Raw genomic sequence first — 25674 nt, 5'->3', positions numbered from 1 at the left:
CTACTTATTGTTTATAGTTAAAATATCAGAGGATATGGGATTCCCAGGTGGCACTAGTGGTAAAGAACCTGCCTGCCAGTGCAAGAGATGTAAGAGATGGTGGTTCAATCCCTCCATCAGAAAGATCCCCTGGAGGAGGGCAACCTGCTCCAGTATTTTTGCCTGGAGAATTCCATGGACAGAGGAGCCTGGAGGGCTGCAGTCCATAGGGTCTCAAAGAGTCAGACACGACTAAAGTGACTTAGCATGCATGTATTGGAGTATATAGATAAATTGAGGAAGAAACTGTTAAGCTGTTAAGCAAAAAGGAACCAGAACTTGACAATTTGGGAAATTCTCATGCTTCTGCAAAAAATTATATAGCATGCTCTAGAGAGAATCCAAGGATGTGGCTGGACAATTTTTTGCTAGAGAGATTAGGCATATGACCCCGGGATCCAATTTAGCTGAAGCCAGGAAATAGAGAAATCTGAGAAATCTGTATGCAGGTTAGAACTGGACGTGGAACAACAGACTGGTTCCAAATAGGGAAAGGAGTATGTCAAGGCTGTATGTTGTCACCCTGCTTATTTAACTGATATGCAGAGTAAGTCATGAGAAACGCTGGGCTGGAAGAAGCACAAGCTGGAATCAAGATTGCCGGGAGAAATATCAATAACCTCAGATATGCAGATGACACCACCCTTATGGCAGAAAGCGAAGAAGAACTAAAGAACCTCTTGATGAAAGAAGAGAGTGAAAAAGTTGGCTTAAAGCTCAACATTCAGAAAACTAAGATCATGGCATCCGGTCCCATCACCTCATGGCAAATAGATAGGGAAACAATGAAAACAGTGACTGATTTTATTTTCTGGGGCTCCAAAATCACTGCAGATGGTGACTGCAGCCATGAAATTAAAAGACGCTCCTTGGAAGAAAAGCTATGCCCAACCTAGACAGCATATTAAAAAGCAGAGACATGACTTTGCCAACAAAGGTCTGTCTAGTCAAGGCTATGGTTTTTCCAGTAATCATGTATGGATGTGAGAGTTGGACTATAAAGAAAGCTGAGCACCGAAGAATTGATGGTTTTGAACTGTGGTGTTGGAGAAGACTCTTGAGAGTCCCTTGGACTGCAAGGAGATCCAACCAGTCAATCCTAAAGAAAATCAGTCCTGACTACTCAATGGAAGGACTGATGTTGAAGCTGAAGCTCCAATACTTTGGGCACCTGATGCAAAGAACTGACTCATTTGAAAAAACTCTAATGCTGGGAAAGATTGAAGGTGGGAGGAGAAGGGGATGACAGAGGATGAGATGGTTGGATGGCATCACCAACTCTATGGACCTAAGTTTGAGTAAACTCTGGGAGTTGGTGATGGACAGGGAGGTCTGGCGTGCTGCAGTCCATGGAGTCGCAAAGAGTCGGACACGACTGAGTGACTGAACTGAACTTAGGAAATAGAGATGGCGTTATTCAGATAAGAACTAGGGAAAACCCTCCTGTCTAATGACAGGGGTCATCTTGATATACAGGGGAGACCCACCAGGTTTTTTAGAATGTTATATTAACAGAAATTACTGGCTTAGATTGAAAGAGTCAGAAACTGCACAAAATAAAAGTTTTTAGACCCTCAAAATTTTACAGTCAGGCAATGCATGATAGAGCTACTCAGTAACAAACATGTACTCACCTTCTGAAAAAAAGAAGGTAAATCATAGATCTAAATGTGAAAGGAGAACAATAAAACTGGAAGAAAACACTATCTTCATGTCTTTGGGGATAGTCAGCTTCTTAAATAGGATATAAACAATACTAATCATAAAAGGAAAATTGTTAATTTGGACTTTGTTAAAATTATGAACCTATTTCCATTAAAGACAGCATTAAAAAGATCAATAAAGTATACACTGAGTTACGATACTTGCTATATGTGTATATTTGTATGTCTATATATATATATACCCAACAAAGATGTTGTATCCTGACTATATTAATAATTGTGAAAGTGAAGGTGTTAGTTGCTTAGTTGTATCCGACTCTTTGTGACCCCATGGACTGTAGCCCGCCAGACTCCTCAGTCCATGGGATTCTACAGGCAAGAATACTGGAGTGGGTTGCCATGCCCTTTTCCAGTGGATCTGCTGAACCCAGGGATTGAACCCAAGTCTCCAGCATTGCAGGCAGATTCTTTACTGTTTCAGCCACAAGGGAAGTCACTAATAATTAAATTTATTCCTAAAAAATAAGAAAATAGCAATCCAATTAAAAATAGGCATAACGCAGAGTTGTAAACTTTAAAATGGTTAAAATAGTAAACTTTTATGTGTATATTACCACAGTCCACAGTAAGAACTTCTTTTAAATAAAAAAGAAGATTGAACAGATCTTTCATAGAGGAGGAATATCCAAATGGACAAGTATAAAAAATGTGTTTAAAAGTATTACTCATCAAGGGAATGCGGTTAAAACCACAGTGAAATACACTGCATACAGTTATCCTTATAGTTCAGCAGTTCTACTCTTAGGAACTTTCCCAGGAGAAATGAATACATTTATACACAAAAAGACATCTATAAAAATTATTGTAATAGCTTCCCACCCAGGTAGCACTAGTGGTAAAGAACCCGCCTACCAATGCAGGAGACCTGAGACACATGTTTGATCCCTGGGTCAGGAAGATCCCCTGGAGAAGGAAATGGCAACCTACTCCAGTGTTCTTGCCTGGAAAATCCCACGGACAGAGAAGCCTGTTGGGCTACAGTCCATAGGGCTGCAATTAGTCGGACACAACTGAAGCAGCTTAGCACACATTGTAATAGCTTTACTTATTAAAGTCTGAAACTAAAGCAATCTAAATATCTATCAGCAGAATTGTGGCTTATCAGTAAAAAGGTTAGACTATTGTCAATAGCATAGATGTGTTTCCCAGAATTATGATGGCTGAAAGAAAAGAGTACATACTGTATATTAAACATGGATAAAAGTTAGCAGTGATAGAAGTTAGAATTATGGTTACTTCAGTGCAAGCGGTAGGAGTTGACCAGGAAAGGGTACAGCCAAGATTTCTGGGTTGTTGGAACTGCTGTGTATCTCGGTCATGGTGGTGGTGGATACTACATGTATATGTGTGCAAAGATTGATCATGATACGTATCTTCTTCACTATAGAAGTATATATGGGTTCATGCTACACAGAGTTAGCCCATCTTTATTTTGGTCATCTCTTTTTACATAATAAACCATCCCCAAATTTAGTGGTTTAAAAACAATTTATTCCTTCATGATTCTGTAAATTACCTGAGTGGTTCTTCTTTCAGGCTTGCCTAAGGGGGCTCCTACAGTTACAGTAAGGTGGCAGCTGGGGCTGGAGTCATCTAGGGTCTTGAATGGGCTAGAATACTTGGGTTTCATTCTCTCTGTATGTAATCTCAGAGCCTTTCCATGGAGCTTCTCCACCAGATTTTTCTTGAGCACTGTAGTTTTACTTGGTAATCCAGATTCGCAAATATGAAAGCTGTCAGTGCTTTTTAGGTGTGGAATTAGTGTGCTTTTATTGGTTAAAGGGAATTAGTGTAGGATTTAATGTGGGAGAGACTATTCAAGGGCAAGAATACTAGGAGCCATCAGTAGGGACTACCATTGACCATCTCTGATTCCCACTTCCTGACATGTCTCTCATATGTAAAAATGACCTAATTTTTTCCCCTCAGTTCAGTTCAGTTCAGTTGGTCAGTCGTGTACGACCCCATGGACTTCAGCACGCCAGGCCTCCCTGTCCATTACCAACTCCCAGAGTTTACTCAAACACATGTCCATTGAGTCAGTGATGCCATCCAACCATCTCCTCTGTCGTCCTCTTCTCCTCCTGCCTTCAATCTTTCCCAGCATCAAGGTCTTTTCAGATGAGTCAGTTCTTCGCATCAGGTGGCCAAAGTGTTGGAGTTTCAGCCCCAATACTTCTTTTCCCCTGAAGAGCTCTAATTTCTCATCTCATTACCTCATTAGGTTCAGGCTTAAAATCTTAAAATCATCCTCTTAAATCATGTCCACTACCTGCACTGAGACTTTTTATGTATGCTCCCTAAATGTAGTTCTTTAGGTTTAGCTCCTCATGTGTGGTTTCTCTGGATGGAAAGATTTGTGAACTAATGTTATTAGTTATTTGATTTATACCCAACATATAATAGTGAGACAGGGATAATCAGAAGAAATACTGCTCAGACAGAGGGGAATGGGAAGAATATAGCAGTTCTGAAATAAACAGTTACTGCATGTTGCAGGTTTGTTAATGTGGGCCTGTTCCTCTGGAAATGGTTCTTTTTTAGCTATTATTTCTGCCCTAGCAACTCCTGGCTACATCCTCTGAGTAACCTTTTCTTTTCCATAAAAAGAAGCACCTTTTAAAATATGTAGTGGTTTTTTCAGCATGCTTCCTCTCTGTAAAAGACTGAAGGCCCATAGGTCTTGTCATTTTGAGCTGCTTCTGTCCTAGTACAAGTTCAAATCTAAAACTTTGTGGTGTTCCTATGTATCACATTGAAATAAACTCCATTATTGAAAAATCATATCTGTATACCTCTTCAACACAGGCCCTTATTGGGTTTTGGACTTTGTGTGAGGCTGCTGTGGGACAATACCCTGAAGATACTTAATGGCTTTTTTTGTGTAGCACAAGGCATACCTTTAAGATTCTTAGGAGCCCTCTTGTCTACATGCAAGGATCTGCGAACATGTCTCAAACCTTTCTAAGGTCTTGGTTTTCCAGTCTCATCTCTGAGATCCTGACCTTGAGGCCACAGTTTTACTGGCAGCTCTCTGGATTTGATCTTTGTACTGATGTCATTTCTTACTGTGTGAAACTTTTGCTGTCTGGAGTGGCTGTAAATGAGAAACAGTCTTATTTTTGAACCCATCAAGTCTTAGTTCTGTATTTTCTCTAAATTTTGCTTGAAAACTTAGGTCCTTTTGTACCTAAACTCATTACTCCATCCATACTTAATCATAGGCAGTTAAGTGAACAATTGGCACTGTAAATGTTCTGCCTAGAAACCTCCTTAGCCAGATCTATGAATTTATTATGTACCTTTTTTATCCTCCACATTTTTATAGGCAATTGTTACACTACTTGTTCTGTCAGAGCAATAAGATAAAAGAAATAGAGGTAAAAGGATTGGGATAATTATTTAGAATCATCATTTGTAGAGGTTATGATCCCTTTGCTGGGAAAAATTAATAAAAAGCATAATTTAATATGCATTTTTACTTGATTTTGTCCCTTTTACAATACTAATCTCTAATAAGAATGTCAAATAATACTAGCCAGTATTTATTAAGCAATTATTATGTGCCAGACACTACTTCAACTTATGAATACCTTATACATATTTCTTCTTTCATGCCCGATTTTATATGAGAGAACTGAGGGGAAGAAAAGAATTGGAAGATATGAAAATAAATGAAAAAATATAAAGGTTAGAGGAGAAGATCCAGCATATGTGTTCACAGAGGGAAACACCTAGGATAGCTGGCTTCTGCATCCACTTTTACCCTGGAGCTTTGACAGAAATTTTCATATTTGGTCCAGTTGCTCGTAGATGATGGTTATGGGGGATGCTGTTTGCCTTTTTTGAGACCTGAAACACACGGCCAGTTTTCACTTCAGAACATTCTTGACCAATGTTTTCCTCATAACACTTGCTAAATACTCGGGCTGTAGAGAACAGTAGGCTTAAAAAAAATCATCAGTGACAAAACCCCTTCAAAGCAGGGTGGCACTCTCAGTGTACTCTTAAGATTTTTTTCTTAAGGTCTGAATGATTAGGGAAAAGTCTGTAAAATACACCAAACACTTCACTGAAAATCTTGAAGGGCCAAGAACAAATTAGGTATAGAAAACCATATGAGGGCAGCAACCCAAATTTAACTGAGCACACTCCCCAAGTAGATTAAAGGAGAGAAACCTGCAGTTTATCTGCTTAGCAGTGGGGAAAGAGAATCCTCTATGGAGAAAGATTACATCATTTGAAGCCTTTATGATTTTTAAAAATATACCATCTGGCATTCAATCAAAAACTACTAGACATCCCAAAAGATAGGACCAGATAACTAGCCTTCAAGAGAGAAAAACAGACAAATTAGATTACTAAGATATAGTTAGTAATGGAGCATATCTTATGCTTATCTGTTAAGAGCATACTGTGCTGTGCTTGGTCGCTCAGTCGTGTCTGACTTTTTGTGACCCCATGGGCTGTAGCCCTCCAGTCTCTGTTCACGGCATTCTCCAGGCACGAAAACTGGAGTGGGTTGTCATGCCCTCCTCCAGGGGATCTTCCTAACCCAGAGAACAAACCCAGGTCTCCCACAATGCAGATGGATTCTTCACCAGCTGAGTCACCAGGGAAGTCCAAGAATACTGAAGTGGGTAGCCTATCCCTTCTTCAGGAGATCTTCCTGTCCCCAGAATTAAACTAGGGTCTCCTGCATTTCAGGTGGATTCTTTACCAGCTGAGCTACCAGGGAAGCTGTAATGGAGTATAAGATATAGTTAATAAGCCAAAAGACTTATTAAGATAAAATACTCAAATAGAAGCACAGAGATAAAGATAGGAAAAAAAACATAAACAGAATTAGAGAACTGTGAATTAGTGAAAAAATTAACCATATATGTTATTGGACTCTAGAGGAAAGGAGAGAAAATGGGGAAGTAACATTTGAACAGATAATAATAGTATTTCTGAAACTAAAGCAGGACATCAACCAATAGATACAAATTCTCTGAAACTCAAAAATAACAAATACATAGAATTTATATCAAGACATAGAAGGCCTGCTAAAAAGTGAGGACACAGAAAAATATTAAAAGTAGTCAGGGTAAAAAAAGATACATTACCTTTAAATGAGGTCAACAGTAAGACTTAACTACTAGGTAGAAGGAACTTCCCAGGTGGCACTAGTGGTAAAGAACCTGTCTGCCAGTGCAGGAGCTATAGGAGATGTAGGTTCCATCCCTGGAGGAGGAAATGGCAAGCCACTCCGGTATTCTTGCCTGGGCAATCCCATGATCAGAAGAGCCTGGAGGGCTACATCCATATGTTGCAGAGTCTGACATGACTGAAGTAACTTCACATGCATGCACACTGAGTAGAAATAATGGAAACCAGATGAAAATGCGAATATTCTTAAAGTGCTGAAAGAAAAAAAAGTCAATCTAGTATTCTATATCCATAAAAATATCCTTAAAAATGATGATATACAAAAGTTTCATATAAATAAAAATGGAGGGAATTTGTTGACAGCAAATCTACACTAATAATAATGACAACAGGAGAAGGAACATGATCCTATATGGAAACAGAATTGTAGAAAGAAGTAAAGAACAATGGAAAGAATAAATATATGGGTAATATAAATGTTGACATTAAAAATAATGGTAGTATAATGTAGTGTTTTAACTATATATGGAATTGAAATGCATTACAACAGTAACAAAGAGGAGAGTGAATGGAGTTTAAAAGTGTTCTAATGTTCAGTTGTTTTCAGGGAGGTGGTAAAATGGATCATTTGTTTTATACTCTAAAAGCCATAAATTACATATGCATTGTAATCTCTAGGAAAACCACTAAAAGAAGAGAGAACAATGTATAAGTTTAAGTTAATTGAGGGGAAAAACATGACAAAATATTTTATCAATCCTAATAAACCAGAATCAGTGAAACATAAGAACAAACATACATATGCAAAAAATTTCCATATGCAGTATAGAAAACAAATCCAGTTTCTGGTTCTTTGCAAAGAAATTGTTAAATCCCTAGCAAGATTCCTCAAGATAAATTGAAAGTTGCTTTGACATTCATAAATTTGTTAATGTAGTAACCCACATTAAGAAAAGTCAAGTAATCATTTCAATAGATTCATAAAAAGTATATGATTAAGTTCAACATTAACATAGTTAAAAAAATACTTTGGCAGAGAAGGCATACATCCTGATAAAGAGTATACAAAAAAAATCTGCAATCATTCTTAATCCTTGTAATTTTTAATTATGAAAAATTAGAAGCATTTACTGTATGCTGCTGCTGCTGCTAAGTCGCTTCAGTCGTGTATGACTCTGTGCGACCCCAGAGATGGCAGCGCACCAGGCTCCCCCGTCCCTGGGATTCTTCAGGCAAGAACACTGGAGTGGGTTGCCATTTCCTTCTCCAGTGCATGAAAGTGAAAAGTGAAAGGGAAGTCGCTCAGTCGTGTCCTACTCTTAGTGACCTCACGGACTGCAGCCTACCAGGCTCCTCCATCCATGGGATTTTCCAGGCAAGAGTACTGGAGTGGGGTGCCATTGCCTTCTCCACATTTACTGTATAATAAGGGACAAAACAATATGTCTTTTTGCCATTTCTATTCATTATTGAACTGGTGAGCCTATCCAGCATGTTTGGACCCTTATAAATAAAAATAGTTAAAGGTTTTAGGACTGAATGAAAGAATCTAAACTGTTGTGACTCATAGAGAATATGTTTGATTAATGGAAAAACCTATCTAGGAACCAGGCTCCTCCTGACTTTTTGTTTGATCTTTTGATCATTACCCTTACTCACAAGATTAGGGGAGCAGGACAGGGATCACCATCACAGGTGGAAGAATGGAGTGCTAAATGACCTTCTAAAGGGAAGTTTCTAAAGGTTGTACAGATGACTCCTCTTCATGGTGTTCTGACTAGAATTTAGTAATTTTTAGATGCAAGGACACTTGAGAAATGTGCCCAGCTGAAAATCAGGAGTTTTAGAACAGGGAGGAAGACAGCACAGATATTGAGAGGAAAGTAGCAGTCTTCACTACAGGCTCATGGAGGCGGGACAAGAAGAAAAGTCATCAAAGGTATTGGCATTGTTCTGTTTCTAAAAGTAGGATAGTGTGTATAGATGCTTTTTAAACATTATTTTATACCTCCCTTATAAATTATATACTCTTTTGTGTATATGAAATGGTTCATTACTAAAATTAAAACATGCAGTGGATAGTTTTCAGGCTTTACTTTGCTTGAATCTTATGCAGCATATGGTATTGTTGATCACTCCCTCTAGACATTTGCATTTTTATTGGCAAGAATCTCCAGGTTTCTCTCTTATTTCTCCATCCATTCCTTTTCAGCCTCTTGGGCTTCACTTTCTCTGCAGGGGAAAAAAGGCCTTTTCCTAGATGCCCCTCACTTGTCCCCATAATTATTTAGGATAGTTTCAAATTGACTAATGGGTTTCCTGGATTTGGAAAAATTGCAAGAGAAAACTAATTACATGGCAAATATTCAGATTTTATCACCTTTTATTCATAATGTTCTAGCCATACATGGAAAAAAGAGAGGTTAGCACATTTTTTTCTTTGTAATTTTAAATAATTGTTCCTTATATCTTTTTGAACTACATCATAAAAGAACAAATAATTCTAGAGTGAGTCAAAAGCATCTTGTAAAGGTAAGAAATTGCAACTGTTCCCATAGGTATATAGCATCATTAGAATAAATTTTGGAAATAACTCACAGCTTTATTATCATGTCCCACATGTTATGTCTTCTTACAAAATCATCAATTTGCTTGACCACCCAGAATAATGACTGCATTTCCTAGACTTCTTGCAGCTGGGTATGATTAGCTGACCTAAGTCTTGGCCAATGCAATATAAACAGAAGTCATTACATGATAAATTTTAGCATATATTAACAGGAACTATTTTTCCCCCAGTGGAATAGTCTCAGGCACACATGTATTTGAAAATTCTATTCACTTAAGTTTTTTAAAAGCAAATGAGATAAAATTCATTTGGTCAGCACTCAAGCTTCAACCATATGTTAGGGATTGTGTCAGGTTCCAGGAATACAGGATTGAACAAATTATAGTCCCAACCTTCAAGCAGCTCACAGTCCAAAGGAAATCTAGTTAAATGCTATGGCAGGCATGGCTGTGCCTCTCTCTGTCAAAACACAGAGAGAACACGCCAGTTAGCCAGGAAACTCAAACTCAAGAAAGTTGACAAACTTAATGTAAGTTTACAAAGTAGTATTATTTTTTTAAATAGCACCTAAAATTCTGTTATTAGGATTTTAAATATTATTTCATTAAAAGAAAAGAGTCCTAATGATACTGTAGTAGGTGGAGGTAAGCGGTGACAGAAGGAACACAAGTAAACTCATATTAACTTTTAAAATATTTTTTCTGTTTTATAGTTTTTTTCATTGGTTGTATCCTTATCTGCTCTGTTAGTCACTCAGTCATGTCCAACTCTTTGTGACCCCATAGACTCTTGCTGGCCAAGCTCCTCTGTCCGTGGGATTCTCCAGGCAAGAATACTTGAGTGGGTTGCCATTCCCTTCTCCAGGGAATCTTCCCAACCCAGGGAATGAACCCGGGTCTCCCACATTGCAGACTGATTCTTTATCATCTGAGCCACCAGAGAAGCCCAACTACTTATAACCAGAAAAAAATAATTTAAGAACCGAACATTTAAACATTATATATTTTTAATGTAGTAGTGTAACTTTTTTTTATTTAGCAACATGGTTTTCATGAGATTTCTGGAATCTTAACTTTGCCTTAAACTCAGACTCATGTAACATATTGCATATTTTATACATATCTTTTTTCTTTTTTTCAATTGAAGGATAATTGCTTTACAGAATTTTGTTGTTTTCTGTCAAACCTCAACATGAATCAGCCATAGGTACACATATATCCCCTCCCTTTTGAACCTTCCTCCCATCCCCCATCCCATCCCACCCCTCTAGGTTGATACAGAGCCCCTGTTTGAGTTTCCTAAGCCATACAGCAAATTCCCGTTGGCTATCTATTTCGCATATGGTAATGTAAGTAATGTTTTATTTTAAATTCAGTTTTATTTAATGTAAATATATGATACTCTTCATAGTGTTTCACTGTTGTTCCAGTGTAGATATTGCCTGACATTATAATTCAAAGCAGACTCTAGTTTCACTCATTGGTTATAACAGATTAGAAGGAGGAAAACAGTACAGTTGACCCTGGAACAAGGTGGGGTTAGAGGCATCAACCCCCACACAGTAAAAAAAAAAAAAAGGTCTAAGGTCTGTGTATAACTTTATAGTCACTTGGCCTTCCTCCCTGTCTTTGGTTCAGCATTCAAGGATTCAGCCAACCATGGCTCATGTAATACTATAGTACCTATTAAGTGAAAAAGAAAAAAAACGCATATAAGTGGACCTGCTTAGTTCAAGCCTGTGTTCAAGGGTCAGCTGTATGCACAGTTCTTCTTCTTAACATGGTACCTGCTCAGTGTCGCATTTCTCACTAATCCGAAGTGTAATCATTTTCTGTTGACCTAAAGTTGTTCAAACGCATTTCTCTTTTTCACAAAGTGCTCTCTCCAAGGTGATTTAGTAATCTAGGACTTCTTGCTGGTGTCATTCACACACTGTACTATAACTGTTATATTCTCTCTGAATCAGTTTTCAAAAAAAATGAGTCTTTATTTTTTTTTCCTTACAGAATTTGCCTTCAAAAGAAACAAGGTTTTTAAATACCACACAGATGCCTTGCCTGCAGTCAGCGTCAATTTGGAGTAGCTGTGAACACAATTCAAAGTCTCAAATGTTAACAGAACATGTATCAGAGTTAGATTCTTCTTTCCATTCTGTTCTATCATTGCCATCAGGTAAGCCTCCTTATAAATTAATTAATGAATTTATGTTCTGTCTTTGCAAGTTAATTTTTTAATTCCTTGGAAACCATTTTGACTCACTTTGCAAAGTACTTAGTGTTTGATCTCCCTTTGAGTGTTAAATTTTTAGCATTTTATTGATAACATGGCTATGCTCTTGATACGTTTCTCAATAAGTCAGGGTTCTTTTTCTAATGGGTGTTTTTTTTTTTTTTTTTTGCATGGAGTTTCCCTGCCATATAGTATTCCCCCATCTATAATCAGCATTGAATTTCAGAGAAGTAAATTGTCCATCTTTAGATGTACTCAACTTTTGAACCTCAAAAATACCAGTAATCTACAACGGAGCGGATAAGGCATTACATCCCTGTGTCCCTAACGTGGCTTTAAGTTTCTATCCAGTTCCTGTTTTCTGTTTGAATGTTTCCAGCCTAAGTAAATATTTAGGGTAAAAAAAGAAAACATTCTTCACACTGGTTATCTCAAGTTCATCTCTTTATTGGAAGATATCTCAAATGAGCTTTTGTTTCCTTTTCAGCTTTTGGTTCTAATCATCCAGGGACTGCTCCTCTTTGTAAAGCACCATTTCTTGTACCTATTCCTGCCCTAGATCTTAGTTAGGTTTTTACCAATATTACAGTGGTTTCTTAGCTATACCATACATTGAAGTAAGCTCCTGGTAGGAGCTGTTTTACTGTATCTTTGAGGAAACCTTAATAATAGAAAAAAATGATATTTATGACAATAATAACACAGCCAACATTTGATCTTAGAATACACTGGATCCTATAAGCACATTACATTTTCCTCTAATTCTTGCAGCAAGCCCATGAGAGTGATTGTTGTCTTCTTTATCTTACATATAAGAACCTTGAGGCTTAGACATGTTAAATTACTCATCCAAGAGTACACAGCTAGTAAATGATGGAGACAGGATTTGACCTGAAGTTGTCATTCTCCAGAGCCATACTCCTAACCATACTCTTTACTGCCTCTCTGTTTTCTTATTAGTAAATTTGTTTCTGATGAAAAAACCTGAGATCTGGCATAAGTATCTTTCATGCTACTAATGTTACATCTAATAAATTAAGATTAGCTTCCTTACCTACTAGTTAGAGTTATCTGTTTCTTCTTGTGTTCATTTAATAAAAATCTGAATACCTGCTGTATACTAGGTATGATAGGAAAATAAATACAAATAAATCCCTCAAGGTACTTGCATTGCAATTCAACAACTGAAATATAAATTATTAAGTGGAATAAAGTGTTACGAAATTTTAATAAAAGCTCACAGGTTACAGGGTGGGTTCTAAGGAAGGTATATGAGTAGAACAAGCACCTTCCCTACTTATGTCAGGTTTTCCAACAACTAAAGAACAGTGGTAGAATAGGTGATACTCTATATAAGTAGGTGATATTTCTTTGGAGAAACCTGTTTTGGTAATTGGAAATATCAGAATCCTGAAATGTTTAAGCAGTATATTTAATTTGTATTCTTATTTTCACTTTGTTGTATAGTTTTCTTATGGTCTTAGTATAGTGATAGCATTGAAAGCTATCTTACCTCTGCCCCATGGAAAAGTTTCCAAGATGATACTTACAAACCCATTTTTGTGTGCATATTTTTCCACACTTGAGTATGGATCTGCTATTAAAATACATTATTGTGATGGAAAGCTACTTCTTTGTTTAAAATTGAGACTTTTTCTGGATCTCTGTTAATATATGCATTCATAATTCGTTTTCTTAAAAATATCTTCAGTAGCAAAACTTTGAATAAATCAACCACTTTATAAAATATTTTTCTTTATATTTCTTAGGAAAAAAATTAGGTATCTCCATTGAATGCTTTTTAAGATGATTGTTTTGCATTCTTCATTGAAGAAAATATGCTTTAGTTAATAAATGTGAAGCATATCTATTTTATTTACTTACCTTCTCTTTTGGTTGTGAGAGTATGGAATATAAACATAGTGATTGAACAACTCTGCTAAGTCTCTACTTAAAAGAAGAGAACTAGTTTGTCAGTATGTTTTGACTTTTGTAAAAGTAGATTTAATTTTGTGATTCATAACAGTAGTAAACTAAGGGAATGTGAAATGACATTTTCATAAAAGGTTGCATCTGAATTATAGTGTTTTTCCTTCAAGTAACTAAACTTGTATAATTCTTTTGGAAACTTCATTATTTCAAATGCAGAGTTTGTAGGGGTGGGTGGAACGGACTTAGGTTTGACTGTATATTTTATTAAAGACCTTTTGGGAGCATTTGTTTTCATCTGCAAGTAGTATTAAATGTTTATAATTTTGTTCACCTTATGTACTATTTTAGTTTACGAATTGTTCATAGTTAGTGTTTATTTAGTATGCATAATCAGTAATTTCCAAAATATTGCTTATACTTGAATATTTTGTCACTTCTAATAGTTGTGACATTTCAAGCTATTTTTCTAAATCTTAATATGGGACGGTATAAAGAGTGATTTCACTGAAAATATTTTTGTTGCTTTATTTTTCTAGATGTGCCTCTTCATTTTCACTTTGAAACATTGTTAAAAAAAACGGAAATAAAAGGAGATCTTACTGAAAATAAATTTTTAGGAGACTGTATCATATCTCCATCACCTGGTACGTTACTTACAAATCTTGTACTTTATATACTTTTTACATCTTTCATATACTTATTACGTTTGCTAAGGACTTAAAATTTTACAAAGAAATGAATGTAAATCCTTAATTTTTAATATTCACTTTTCACACATGATAAATAGAAAATACACAGCAGTAATAGGAAATGTGCAATACTTACTGAATATTGAATGAGAATTATGAAATGTTATTGATAAATATAAAAGGAAATTTAAATCAACATGGGAAAACAGCACTACTGGATGGTAAGAATAATTAGGATATCAGTTCTTCCTATTGGTTTATGTTTGGTGCAATGTAACTTAAACTTCTAAAATAATTTGGTTAACTTAAAATAATTGTAAAGCCCATGGGAAGAATTAATGGGAAAATGTAAAAGGAATTTCTGGAAAAAATATTGAGAGAATCTAGCCAAACCACATATGAAAACATTACAGAAATCTATAAACATTAGCATAGATTCTATTTTGCTTACATTTAGCAAAGTAGATTCATGAAGCAGACTACATAGCTTATTCTTTATTATATAAAGGAAGAATTGTAAATCAGTAAGAAAGTGGAGAACTCTTCAATAAATAGTATTGGTAGTCATTTGGGGGAAAATGTTTATACACTCATATCATGTATCAGTAAATTCTATTTGGTTCCAAGAATTTTAAATAAAACACTAAAGTTACAAAATAAAACTTGAAAAATTATAATGAAACTCTAAATGGGGGATGGGGACATTGTGCTTGGAAGCAATCAGAGAAAGAAAGAAAATACATCTGCATATTTCTCAACATCAAAATGTTACACAAAAAATGACATTTCCAGATGAAATCATCATCTCCCTCAAAAACTCAGCAATCACCTAAATGTGAATACCTGTTAGAAGTGGAGTTTTGAAACGTAACAGATCTTCAAATAAACTTAAAAAACAAGTAGCCTTTATAAATACCAATAATAACCCATTAGAATTTGTAAAATAAATTATCCTAGACATATTGACAATGAAAATATAAAATATCTAAGATTAAACTTAACAAGGAATTACATGAAGGAAACTTGAAAAGTTTACTGAGGAACAGAAGAGTATATGTGCTTGTATGGAGAGAAATACTCCATTCCTGTCGAAAGAAAAGTTGTAACTATAGGTGTCATTTTTCCTCAAATGAACTTATGATGTAATTCTAGTCAGAATCCCAGAGGCATTCTTCTTTAAGTAAATGTTGAATATCCAATAAAACTTTTAAAAGTTCTATAAGGCGTCAGTCCATAAAGGCTAGAAATGGTGATGGAATTCCAGTTGAGCTATTTCAAATCCCAAAAGATGATGCTGTGGAAGTGCTGCACACTGTGGATGATGCTGCACTCAATATGCCAGCAAATTTGGAAAACTCAGCAGTGGCCACAGGACTGGAAAAGGTCAGTTTTCATCCCAATCCCAAAGAAAGGCAATGCCAAAGAATGCTCAAACTGCCACACAATTGCACTCATCTCACACGCTAGTAAAGTAATGCTCAAAATTCTCCAAGCCAGGCTTCAACGGTACATGGACTGTGAACTTCCAGATGTTCAAGCTGGATATAGAAAAGGCAGAGGAACCAGAGATCAAATTGCCAACATCTGTTGGATCATCGAAAAAGCAAGAGAATTTCAGAAAAACATCTATTTCTGCTTTATTGACTATGCCAAAGCCTTTGACTGTGTGGATCACAACAAGCTGTGGAAAATTCTGAGAGAGATGGGAATACCAGACCACCTGACCTGCCTCTTGAGAAACCTGTATGCAGGTCAGGAAGCAACAGTTAGAACTGGACATGAACAACAGACTGGTTCCAAATAGGAAAAGGAGTACGTCAAGGCTGTATATTGTCACCCTGCTTATTTAACTTATATGCAGAGTACATCATGAGAAACACTGGGCTGAATGAAACACAAGCTGGAATCAAGAATGCCGGGAGAAATATCAATAACCTCAGATTCGCAGATGACACCACCCTTATGGCAGAAAGCAAAGAACTAAAGAGCCTCTTGATGAAAGTGAAAGAGGAGAGTGAAAAAGTTGGCTTAAAGCTCAACATTCAGAAAACTAAGATCATGGTATCTGGTCCCATCACTTCATGGGAAGTAGATGGGGAAACATTGGAAACAGTGACAGACTTTATTTTTGGGGGCTTCAGAATCACTGCACATGGTGACTGCAGCCATGAAATTAAAAGACGCTTGCTTCTTGGAAGAAAAGTTATGACCAACCTAGATAGCATATTAAGAAGCAGAGACATTACTTTGCCAACAAAGGTCCATCTAGTCAAGGCTATGGTTTTTCCAGTAGTCATGTATGGATGTGAGAGTTGGGCTATAAAGAAAGCTGAGCACTGTGATGCTTTTGAACTGTGGTGTTGGAGAAGAACCCTTGAGAGTCCCTTGGACTGCAAGGAGATCCAACTAGTCCATCCTAAAGGAAATCAGTCCTGAATATTCATTCGAAGGACTGATGCTGAAGCTGAAACTCCAATACTTTGGCCACCTGATTCGAAGAACTGACTTATTTGAAAAGACTCTGATACTGGGAAAGATTGAAGGCAGTAGGAGAAGGGGATGACAGAGGATGAGATGGTTGGATGGCATCACCAACTCGATGGACATGAGTTTGAGCAAGCTCCGGGAGTTGGTGACGGACAGGCAAGCCTAGCATGCTGCAGTCCATGGGTCGCAGAGTCGGACATGACTGAGTGACTGAACTGAACTGATAAGGTATCAGATATCGAAATATAAAGGTATAATCATTAAAACATTGTGATGCTGTTAGAAGCCAAGGGAACTAAATAAAATGAAAAATTCATGAAAAAACATGAATCAGCCACAGGTGCACACGTGTCCCCCCATCTTGAACCCCCCCTCACCCCTCTCCCCACCCCATCCCTCTGGTTGTCCCTGAGCACCGGCTTTGAGTGTCCTGCTTCCTGCATCGGACTTGCGCTGTAACTTTAGGCAAATCAGTACTTTTTGTATACCAATCTCTCCTTCCCTGGGCTTCCCTTGTGGCTCAGCTGGTAAAGAATTCACCTGCAATGTGGGAGACCTGGGCTCAGTCCCTTGGTTGGGAAGATCCCCTGGAGAAGGGAAAAGCTACCCACTCCAGTATTCTGGCCTGGAGAATTCCATGGACTGTATAGTCCATGGGGTCACAAAGAGTCGCACAAGTGAGCAACTTTCACTCTCCTTTTCTACTTTCCCCATTCCCTCCCACTATCAACTCAAATTTCATCCTGTATCTGTCTTAAATAGCAGGTCACTAGTTTTTCTTTTCTGTAGAATTTAGTAAAACACCCAGTATTTATTGACCACTTTCTCTGTCCCCAGTAGACTATTAAGTGATGAAAAATCAGAGGTGAATGATGGGAAGTTAAATTATCTGATAGAAGCAGACACACAAATGACTATTAAATGATGTTATGGGTACCAACATGATAAAAAATATTCTAAACAAGAGGATGAGTGTGTAAATTGCCTAGCGGACAGCAGAGGACAAGAAGTTAAGGGTGATGGGGAAAGGGTGAAAAGAACTCCAGAAAGATGGCGATGCCAAGTGTAGCTTTAGATAATACTTAACTGGAATCTAGAAAAGTCAAGTGTTCCAAATCACTGTTTCTCAAGTTTTAACATGCAAATTACTTTGGGACTATTGTTAGAAAGCAGATTCTAATTCAGTAAGTTTGGAGTGGGGCCTGAGATTCTAACAAGGTCCTAGGTGGTTCAGATGCTGTTGGCCCATTATATGTAACAAGATTTTAAAATGGAAACAATTGCATACCTTGTCATAGCCTGTTATTCTTGCAGGGTAAATTGAAGGTAAATAGATGTTTTTGTGCTTTGCCTCAGATCTTGGATTGATCTATATTGTGCATTAGAGTTAGCAATTTGACAGGAAAAGACAAAAAATTGAAGAATTGAGTAGTTGCCAGTGGTGAGAAAATACCAAAGCCAACTTAAGGGCCTATACTCATCAAAATATTCAGTCATGAAAAACTAGACACTGGAACTATTTCAGATATGAGGAAACATAAACCTCTCAACTGAATATCGCATAAGGATTTTCTGTAAACATTACAGGACTAACTGGTGAAATTTGAGTAAGGTCTACAGTTAGCTAATAGCATTAATTCTTGGTTTTGATAGCTGTGTGGCTATGTAAGAGAATGCCCTTAAACACTGGCATATCTAGAATAGAGAAGCATCATGTCAGCAACTTAATTTCATTGAAAGCCAGTGTGGTAAAATGTTAATATTTAGGGAATCTGAATTAAAATAGCACTTGTGTTACTGCAGGTTTTCTGTAAGACTGAAATTATGTCAAAATAACAAGTTTAAAGTACAGAGTTTAAAGAGAGAGGAACCACCCACAAAAGTCAGAACCCTAAGGCTCAGCCTTCTTTACCCACATTTACCTCATGTCTAAACCCCACTATCAGTGATCCTACGCTTCAAATCTGCTACTCTATAATTCTACCAGTTTAGTCCAAATTAATGCTCCTTTATCTGTACTGCTGAAATAGCCTAATCAATTATTTTCCCCAAATCCCTGTAGCAAGTTGTATTTTTAAAAGTAAATCTAATTACATGCCTCGCATGTAATTGGCTCTCTATAAATGAAAGGGAGGAAGGGAAGACAGGAGATAGAGATATTGGGTCAAAATATATTTTAGGATGGAATTTAGAAAATCTGGGAAAGCAAGCTGAAAGGCTGGGGTTACTATAATGAGCACAGGTAAAGAGAATGTATGTTACACTCTGAATTGCCATATATTTCCTACTATTTCAAGAGTCCATTATAACATTACAAATTACCAAACAGTAAGAGGGAGAAAAGTGTAATGAAAACTTTTGAGTAAAATTAAATTAAAAGGATCACTTTAGTAAAGGTTAAGGTTTCTTCAGAAAGTCTGATGTGCTTTTACAAGACAAGGTGAGTGGTGATTTCCTTTAGAAGAGATGGGTTGAATTTACCTGGATTTTTCCTGAAAATACTCTGCCTGGAAAACAAGAGTGGTGGACACTATTGGAACACCAATACATGCCAGGTGTTTTAAAACCCAACTCACAATTCTAGATACACCTTTGTAGAAAAGAATTTTAGAATTATGCCTGCTATCTTATTTTACTATTTAACATCTTTCTCTGCATTATTTTTCTTGGGAAGAAATCTTTGAGGGAGTAGGTAGAAACCTTAGGATTCTGTTTAGTTTTCCATGAATGCTTTCAGTTCAGTTCAGTGGCTCAGTCATGTCAGGCTCTTTGCAACCCCATGAACCGCAGCAAGCCAGGCCTCCCTGTCCATCACCAACTCCTGGAGTTTACCCAAACTCACGTCCATCAAGTCGGTGATGCCATCCAGCCATCTCATCCTCTGTCGTCCCCTTCTCCTCCTGCCCCCAATCCTTCCCAGCATCAGGGTCTTTTCCAATGAGTCAACTCTTTGCATGAGGTGGCCAAAGTATTGGACAGAATACAACATCAGTCCTTCCAGTGAACACCCAGGACTGATCTCCTTTAGGATGGACTGGTTGGATCTCCTTGCAGTCCAAGGGACTCTCAAGTCTTCTCCAACACCACAGTTCAAAAGCATCAATTCTTCGGTGCTCAGCTTTCTTTGTAGTCCAACTCTCACATCCATACATGACCACTGAAAAAATCATAGCCTTGACTAGACGGACCTTTGTTGGCAAAGTAATGTCTTTTTAATATGCTGTCTAGGTTGGTCATAACTTTCCTTCCAAGGAGTAAGCGTCTTTTAATATCATGGCCACAATCACCATCTGCAGTGATTTTGGAGCCCAAAAAAATGAAAGTCTGACACTGTCTCCCCATCTATTTCCCATGAAGTGATGGGACCAGATGCCATGATCTTAGTTTTCTGAATCTTGAGCTTTAAGCCAACTTTTTCACTCTCCTCTCTCACTTTCATCAAGAGGCTTTTTGCTTTAAGTCACCATTTCTCTCCTGCATTTGCTTTTATGCCAATCTGATTCTCATTCCTTTGTGATCATCTCCCCCTTCTCTGGTAACTTTTAGGATGTCTTCATACTGATTTTTTTTCCCCCCTCACATTTGCTTTGATGCTCAAGTTACTGAAACCTTAGGGTTAATATTGTGTAAAATTTTTTTGGTTATTGCTTCTTCCAATATTGCCACTCATTCATTCTATCCTTTCCTTTTTTACCCTATTTTGGTTTGTCCTCTTCTAGAAATTTTCTTCCTGTTACCATCACTCTGTTGCTTTGAGTTTTGGAATTACTCTTCGAATTCAATGATCTTGATTTTTAGTTATATCTATTCTGTTATTCAGGCCAATGAGCAATGATGTTGTTCCTCAACTTGAGCAATTATCCTTTCCATTTCTGAGGTCTCTTTGGAGAGGCCTTTTGCCTTTCTCTTGGCAATATTATTTTGAAGACTTGTAAATTTGTATTCTGTGAACCCATTAGATATTTCTTGAGAAAACTTTTACATTTGTTGTTAGTACTGCTTGTTGGAGTCTTGTGTTTTCATCTCTAAAGTTCGTGTTGATGAAGATTGTTTTGCCACTGCTTGAGATCCTCTTCGTGGAAGAGGAAGAAATTTACACTCAATATTGTTTTCAGAGGCAGTTATGGGTGGGCAGGACATGTTTTCAAAGTGGGGCACCTGGGCGTTGCCCTACTATCCACCCATCTATTTCGCTGAAGCTTCACGGATCCTGGCTGTGTTAGTATGTGTAGTCATTCTACAGGTAATTCTACTACAGGTAATTGTTTCTTTCCTCCACGTTCAGAGCTCCTCTGATGATCACACTTTTGTGGCAGTACTCTCGTGTTTTTGCAGTTTGCTCTTCAAATTTCTTAAGGTATTAGGTTTTCAGAAATTGTTCTACTTAAGTTTCATTTTTTAACATGCTAATGTTGATGTAAATGTGTAGATCTGTGCATCTATGTGTAAAAGTTTTGTCTATCATTTTTAGGGTGCTTTGCCATCATGAAATCTTAGTCCCTGTCACTGTTGGCAGGCCATCCATACTTTTTTCAGTGTTGGTTAGAATTTGTCACTTAAGCCATCCTTTCCACATCTCCAAACATTTCAAAAAAAGAATCCAATTTGGTCATTAATCCAGCATTGCAAATACAGGGTTCAGAGAGAAAATAGTAATGATGAAACTAACATTTATTGCATACTTAGGTCAGAAATCCCTCTAGTGACCACTACAGGAATTAACTCACTTAATCCTCATAATCCCACAATAGCTATTATCCCTATTTTACAGTTGAGGCAGCTGACGCACAGAGATATTAAATGACTTTCAAGTTTTAAAAATTCATTGCTCTAAAAAGTAAAAGAATGGCACTAGGCACTGTCAAGAGATTGATGAAATCTGGTTATTGCTCTCAAGAGCTCCGTGTCTTATGATTCTATAATCTTACTTAGTCCTGAATTGTTGCCAGATTTAAGGGTGAGCAGAAACTAAGTTAATGATTCAGATCAAGTTCAGTCAAGATTTACAGATCTGAACATATCTTCTCTGTAAAAGTTTTTAATTTAGAAGACAGAACAGATCACCTTTCCTCTTCAAATAATGGAGAAACTATAGGAATTGGGGTACTTCATGAAGATGTTTTTAATAAATCTTACTCTATTATTTTCAGCTTAGGGGTATTTCATCTTTGTATGTTATTTCATTTATCATTTTGAACTGGTATATCAATATTCTGCAATGTTATAAAGTAAAAGCAAGTTAACATGTTCATCATATTTGTGTTAAGGAACTAAAATTTCATTTTTCCTTCCATTTTAGTACGTAATACTTCTCTGAATCAATGGAGAAATGGATATTCCTCTATATGCAAGCCTCAAATAAAGTCAGAATCTTCTGTGCAGCTATTACAGGGAAGAAAGAAAAGACACTTGAGTGAAACAGCAATAGGTAAGTTCAAATGAGGACATGAGCACTAGTAGTAAAAACTGAAAATAATAAAATTCTGATCTCTAAAAGCCCTGCCTCATGGCAGTAATAACCCAGAAGTCACTAATTACACAAAGCATCCATGGTTCTATGAACATCAAACAGCAAATTCATGTAGTCAATTCAGAATTATGTGGACTGGGATTCCATTAACTTTATGGAAGTTAAGAATTTCCTTCCTGTTTCCTAACCGGAGTTATTTTCTACCAGCTGTCCTCCTGGATAGGACTTCAGTCTCTAGCATTGTGCTCTGGACTCAGTTAGTACAAGGTTGCCCTTTAGAGATTACCATACCTGGTTCCTTTTGTGGAGATGCTGATTCCCTGAAGCTTCTTCAGAATTTTGATAAACTGGATGAGATGCAACCAACTAGTTGAATTGCCCTTAGGAACTTACAGTGCCAAGATGAATAGAGATACCTTTGAAACTAGAACTCTGCTAGTAACAAAACTTAACTGGGATGATGTGTATTAAATAACAAATAATCTGTATACTCTGTTGGCTCTTAGTCATTGTTCTAGAGGCTCTAACATTATATACATTAGTGCAGTATGCCCTAGGTGTAGTATGTCAGTATACCCAATAAATTAGAAACTATTTATACCCAAGATGTACTGAACTATATTATACATGGTGGATTTAACATGAATACAATAACACAGGTAAAATGCTACACTACAAACTAGACAGCTCTCTAGGCAACAGCCATTTTTAATGAGTGGATACTGATTTGAAGAAACAACTAGCTAGGAAGGACGTTTTTAAACAACTGGAATACTATATAGACGGTATTAAATTTTATATTACACAGGAAATTATTTTTCAAGATATGTGGTAAGTAATATAAACAAGGGCAGTATGAAAATAAACATATATGCACAAATAGAAACCCAAAACAAATGGAAAAGAGGAACATGGAAGAAAACAGAAAATAAAGTTGGAAATAATCTTATAATCAGTATCTTGAAAGTTTCATTCCTGAAATAGGATGTTATTTTAAAAAATGAGTAAAAGAAAACAAGAACTTTTAGAAATTAGTACTTTAATAGAGAAACAATTTCAGAAACCAACTCAGAAGTTAAGAAAATCTTCCAAAAAGTCAATCATAAAGTCAAAGATATTTTAAAAATGAAAGACTAGAGAAGAAAATTACCAGGCAAATCTTAGAAGTTCAATAGCTGCATAAGAGTTACAGAAAGCACAAACATAATAAAGGGAGATGAGATTAAAGAAATGATATACTCGGTATAAACTGTCAAGACCCCAGAAAATAGAAATTGTGACTGAGAATTTTATAAAATTTCGTTTTTTGATACATGAATTTAAAAATAATAAAATAAATAAACAGATCAAGACTCACATTACCAAACTAGGAAAACAGAAATTCTAATACTTACCAGTTACATTTAATGTATGACACTCTCAATGGTCTTTCCATTTCAGGAGAAAGAACTAGATTTGAAGAATTTGCTTTTCAGCGCACAGAACCAGGATCCCAAAGCAGTTTTACTGCAGTTACTAGTGTCAATGTTATATCAAGAGCCCAGAATTCATCATCACAAGTAGGTTTTTGTACAGTGAACTTTCAAGTTGCTTTACACTTTTAAGCTCACATATCTGGCAGGGGGTGGGGGGGTACCTAAACAGGATATTTTAACAGATTTACTAGCACATAATTAGCATATTTAGAATTATCTTACTAAGAAGCAATATATTGGTTAAATTTTATTAGGGAGCTGATTGTTCATTAATTCTTGATTATGGTTTTTGTTAAAAACTCATGATGCTAAATAAGAATCCAGTACTTGTGTTATTCTTACATTGTTTTGTGTTTTGTTATCTGGTCGGGAGTAGAGGTCAAAATGTGGGAGGATTTAGAAAAACAGCATGACGCTCAGGGCCCAGGAACACATAAATGAAGATTGTAAAAATAATCTTTATTAAATGGCTCACCAAACATTTTACCTCATAGTTCTTCCTAATAAAAATGAGTTGGTTAAAAGATTTCACTGTGATTTAGGGTGCTTTATAGTACCCTTTTCTGCCAGGAGTTTTGTATTTTAAGGCATTCATATTTTTAATGGTTTTAAAAACAGACTTGAATGTGTGCACACACAAATGTACTGTTTCATAGAAGTTATGTATACTTGTTTTTCTTAACAACTTATGGTCAGATTTTATAACAATATATTTATAAAACTTAGAGGTACTCCATGTTTTCTTTATATAAATACTCATAAAAGGAGTATCATCATACGTAACCAAAACTGTTGTCAAGCTACTGTGATCCTGCCTTGCAGAATACAGCACGACGAAGACTGCGGAGTGAGAGCTCTTACGACATAGATAATATTGTGATCCCCATGTCGTTAGTGGCCCCAGCTAAATTAGAGAAGCTCCAATATAAGGAAATACTGACTCCAAGGTGTGTATACTTACATTCTTTAATTTTCCTTTCTTGAATAACTTTCAGTGAAGTTAAAAATTTTATATAACGTCAAGAAGATGCTGCTTTCTGCCTTTCTCCCATTTATATGGTTACATGGAGGGAAGACAGTGAAAGAAACCTTTACCTTACTCATGCTGAAAAACAATGCCATATGGTAGTGCAGCTTTATTTCTCAGGTTTTATTAAGATAGGGAAATTCTTGAGATTTACTTACTTTAATACTTTGAGTATTTTTTCATTCAACATTTAGTCTTCTATTGTGTACATGGCACTAAAAGGTACTTTGGGGAATAAATCCAATAACAATCTTTGCTCTTTAAAATGGAGATTTGCACAGAGTTCAAAGAAAGCAACTACCTTTGCAAAGGGTATTCACACTGTAAGAGGACAACTCCTGTGACAACAAGATTCTAATGTTATCATCAGGTCCGCAATACACATGTCAAATAGCAAGAAAAGTGGGAAGACCTGGGAGTGTATCAGGAAAAGGGGGTGGGGCAGAAGGAGAAAGTGTGTGTTCACACAAGGAGACCATAACACAGGCACAGGAACAATTATGCAAGGCTAAGCCAGAGACTAAGGTTTTGTTTAGGGTGATAAACGAAATGAAGGCTCAAAAATAAGTTGGTTCTCGAATGCCATACACAGATCTGTTTTCTGCTGGCAGCCAACTTTTGTCAAATTTTTTAGCAATGATGAAAGCACCAAGAAGTAGATATAGAAAAGGATGGAAACAAGACAGCTGATGACAACTACAGTTATTCCTACCATCTCTATTCTAGCTAATTTGATTCTTTTATTCATAATTGCTTTGAGGCAGTGAGAGAACTCCTAATACTCTAGAAGTATTATGAGAATTCTTACAGGGAATCTGTTGATACATTCTATATTAAGTAAAAAACAACACTTGGTGGTTACAATGTTCTATAGCAACAGTG

At 36.6% G+C, this 25674-nt stretch overlaps 1 protein-coding gene across 32 annotated transcripts in view; it reads left to right on the top strand.

The window, feature by feature from the left end:
- The window catches only part of KANSL1L (KAT8 regulatory NSL complex subunit 1 like), a 124835-nt gene that overhangs the window by 93388 nt on the left and 5773 nt on the right, over positions 1-25674 (top strand). For all 32 annotated transcript variants that reach the window (XR_014080231.1, XR_014080229.1, XR_014080222.1 and 29 more), the window contains 5 exons: positions 11490-11655; positions 14181-14288; positions 22120-22248; positions 23731-23849; positions 24588-24712. Coding sequence is in view for 18 of the 32 variants with exons in the window: in XM_081582711.1 (XP_081438837.1) it covers positions 11490-11655; positions 14181-14288; positions 22120-22248; positions 23731-23849; positions 24588-24712 (647 nt within the window). In the remaining 14 variants the exon portion in view is untranslated. The remainder of the gene's footprint in view (positions 1-11489; positions 11656-14180; positions 14289-22119; positions 22249-23730; positions 23850-24587; positions 24713-25674) is intronic.

The sequence above is a fragment of the Giraffa tippelskirchi genome, chromosome 3 (genome assembly GCF_054371585.1).
Source record: "Giraffa tippelskirchi isolate mGirTip1 chromosome 3, T2T-mGirTip1v1.2.pri, whole genome shotgun sequence".
Lineage (NCBI taxonomy): Eukaryota > Metazoa > Chordata > Mammalia > Artiodactyla > Giraffidae > Giraffa > Giraffa tippelskirchi.
This window is presented reverse-complemented; position numbering and strand designations above follow the sequence as displayed.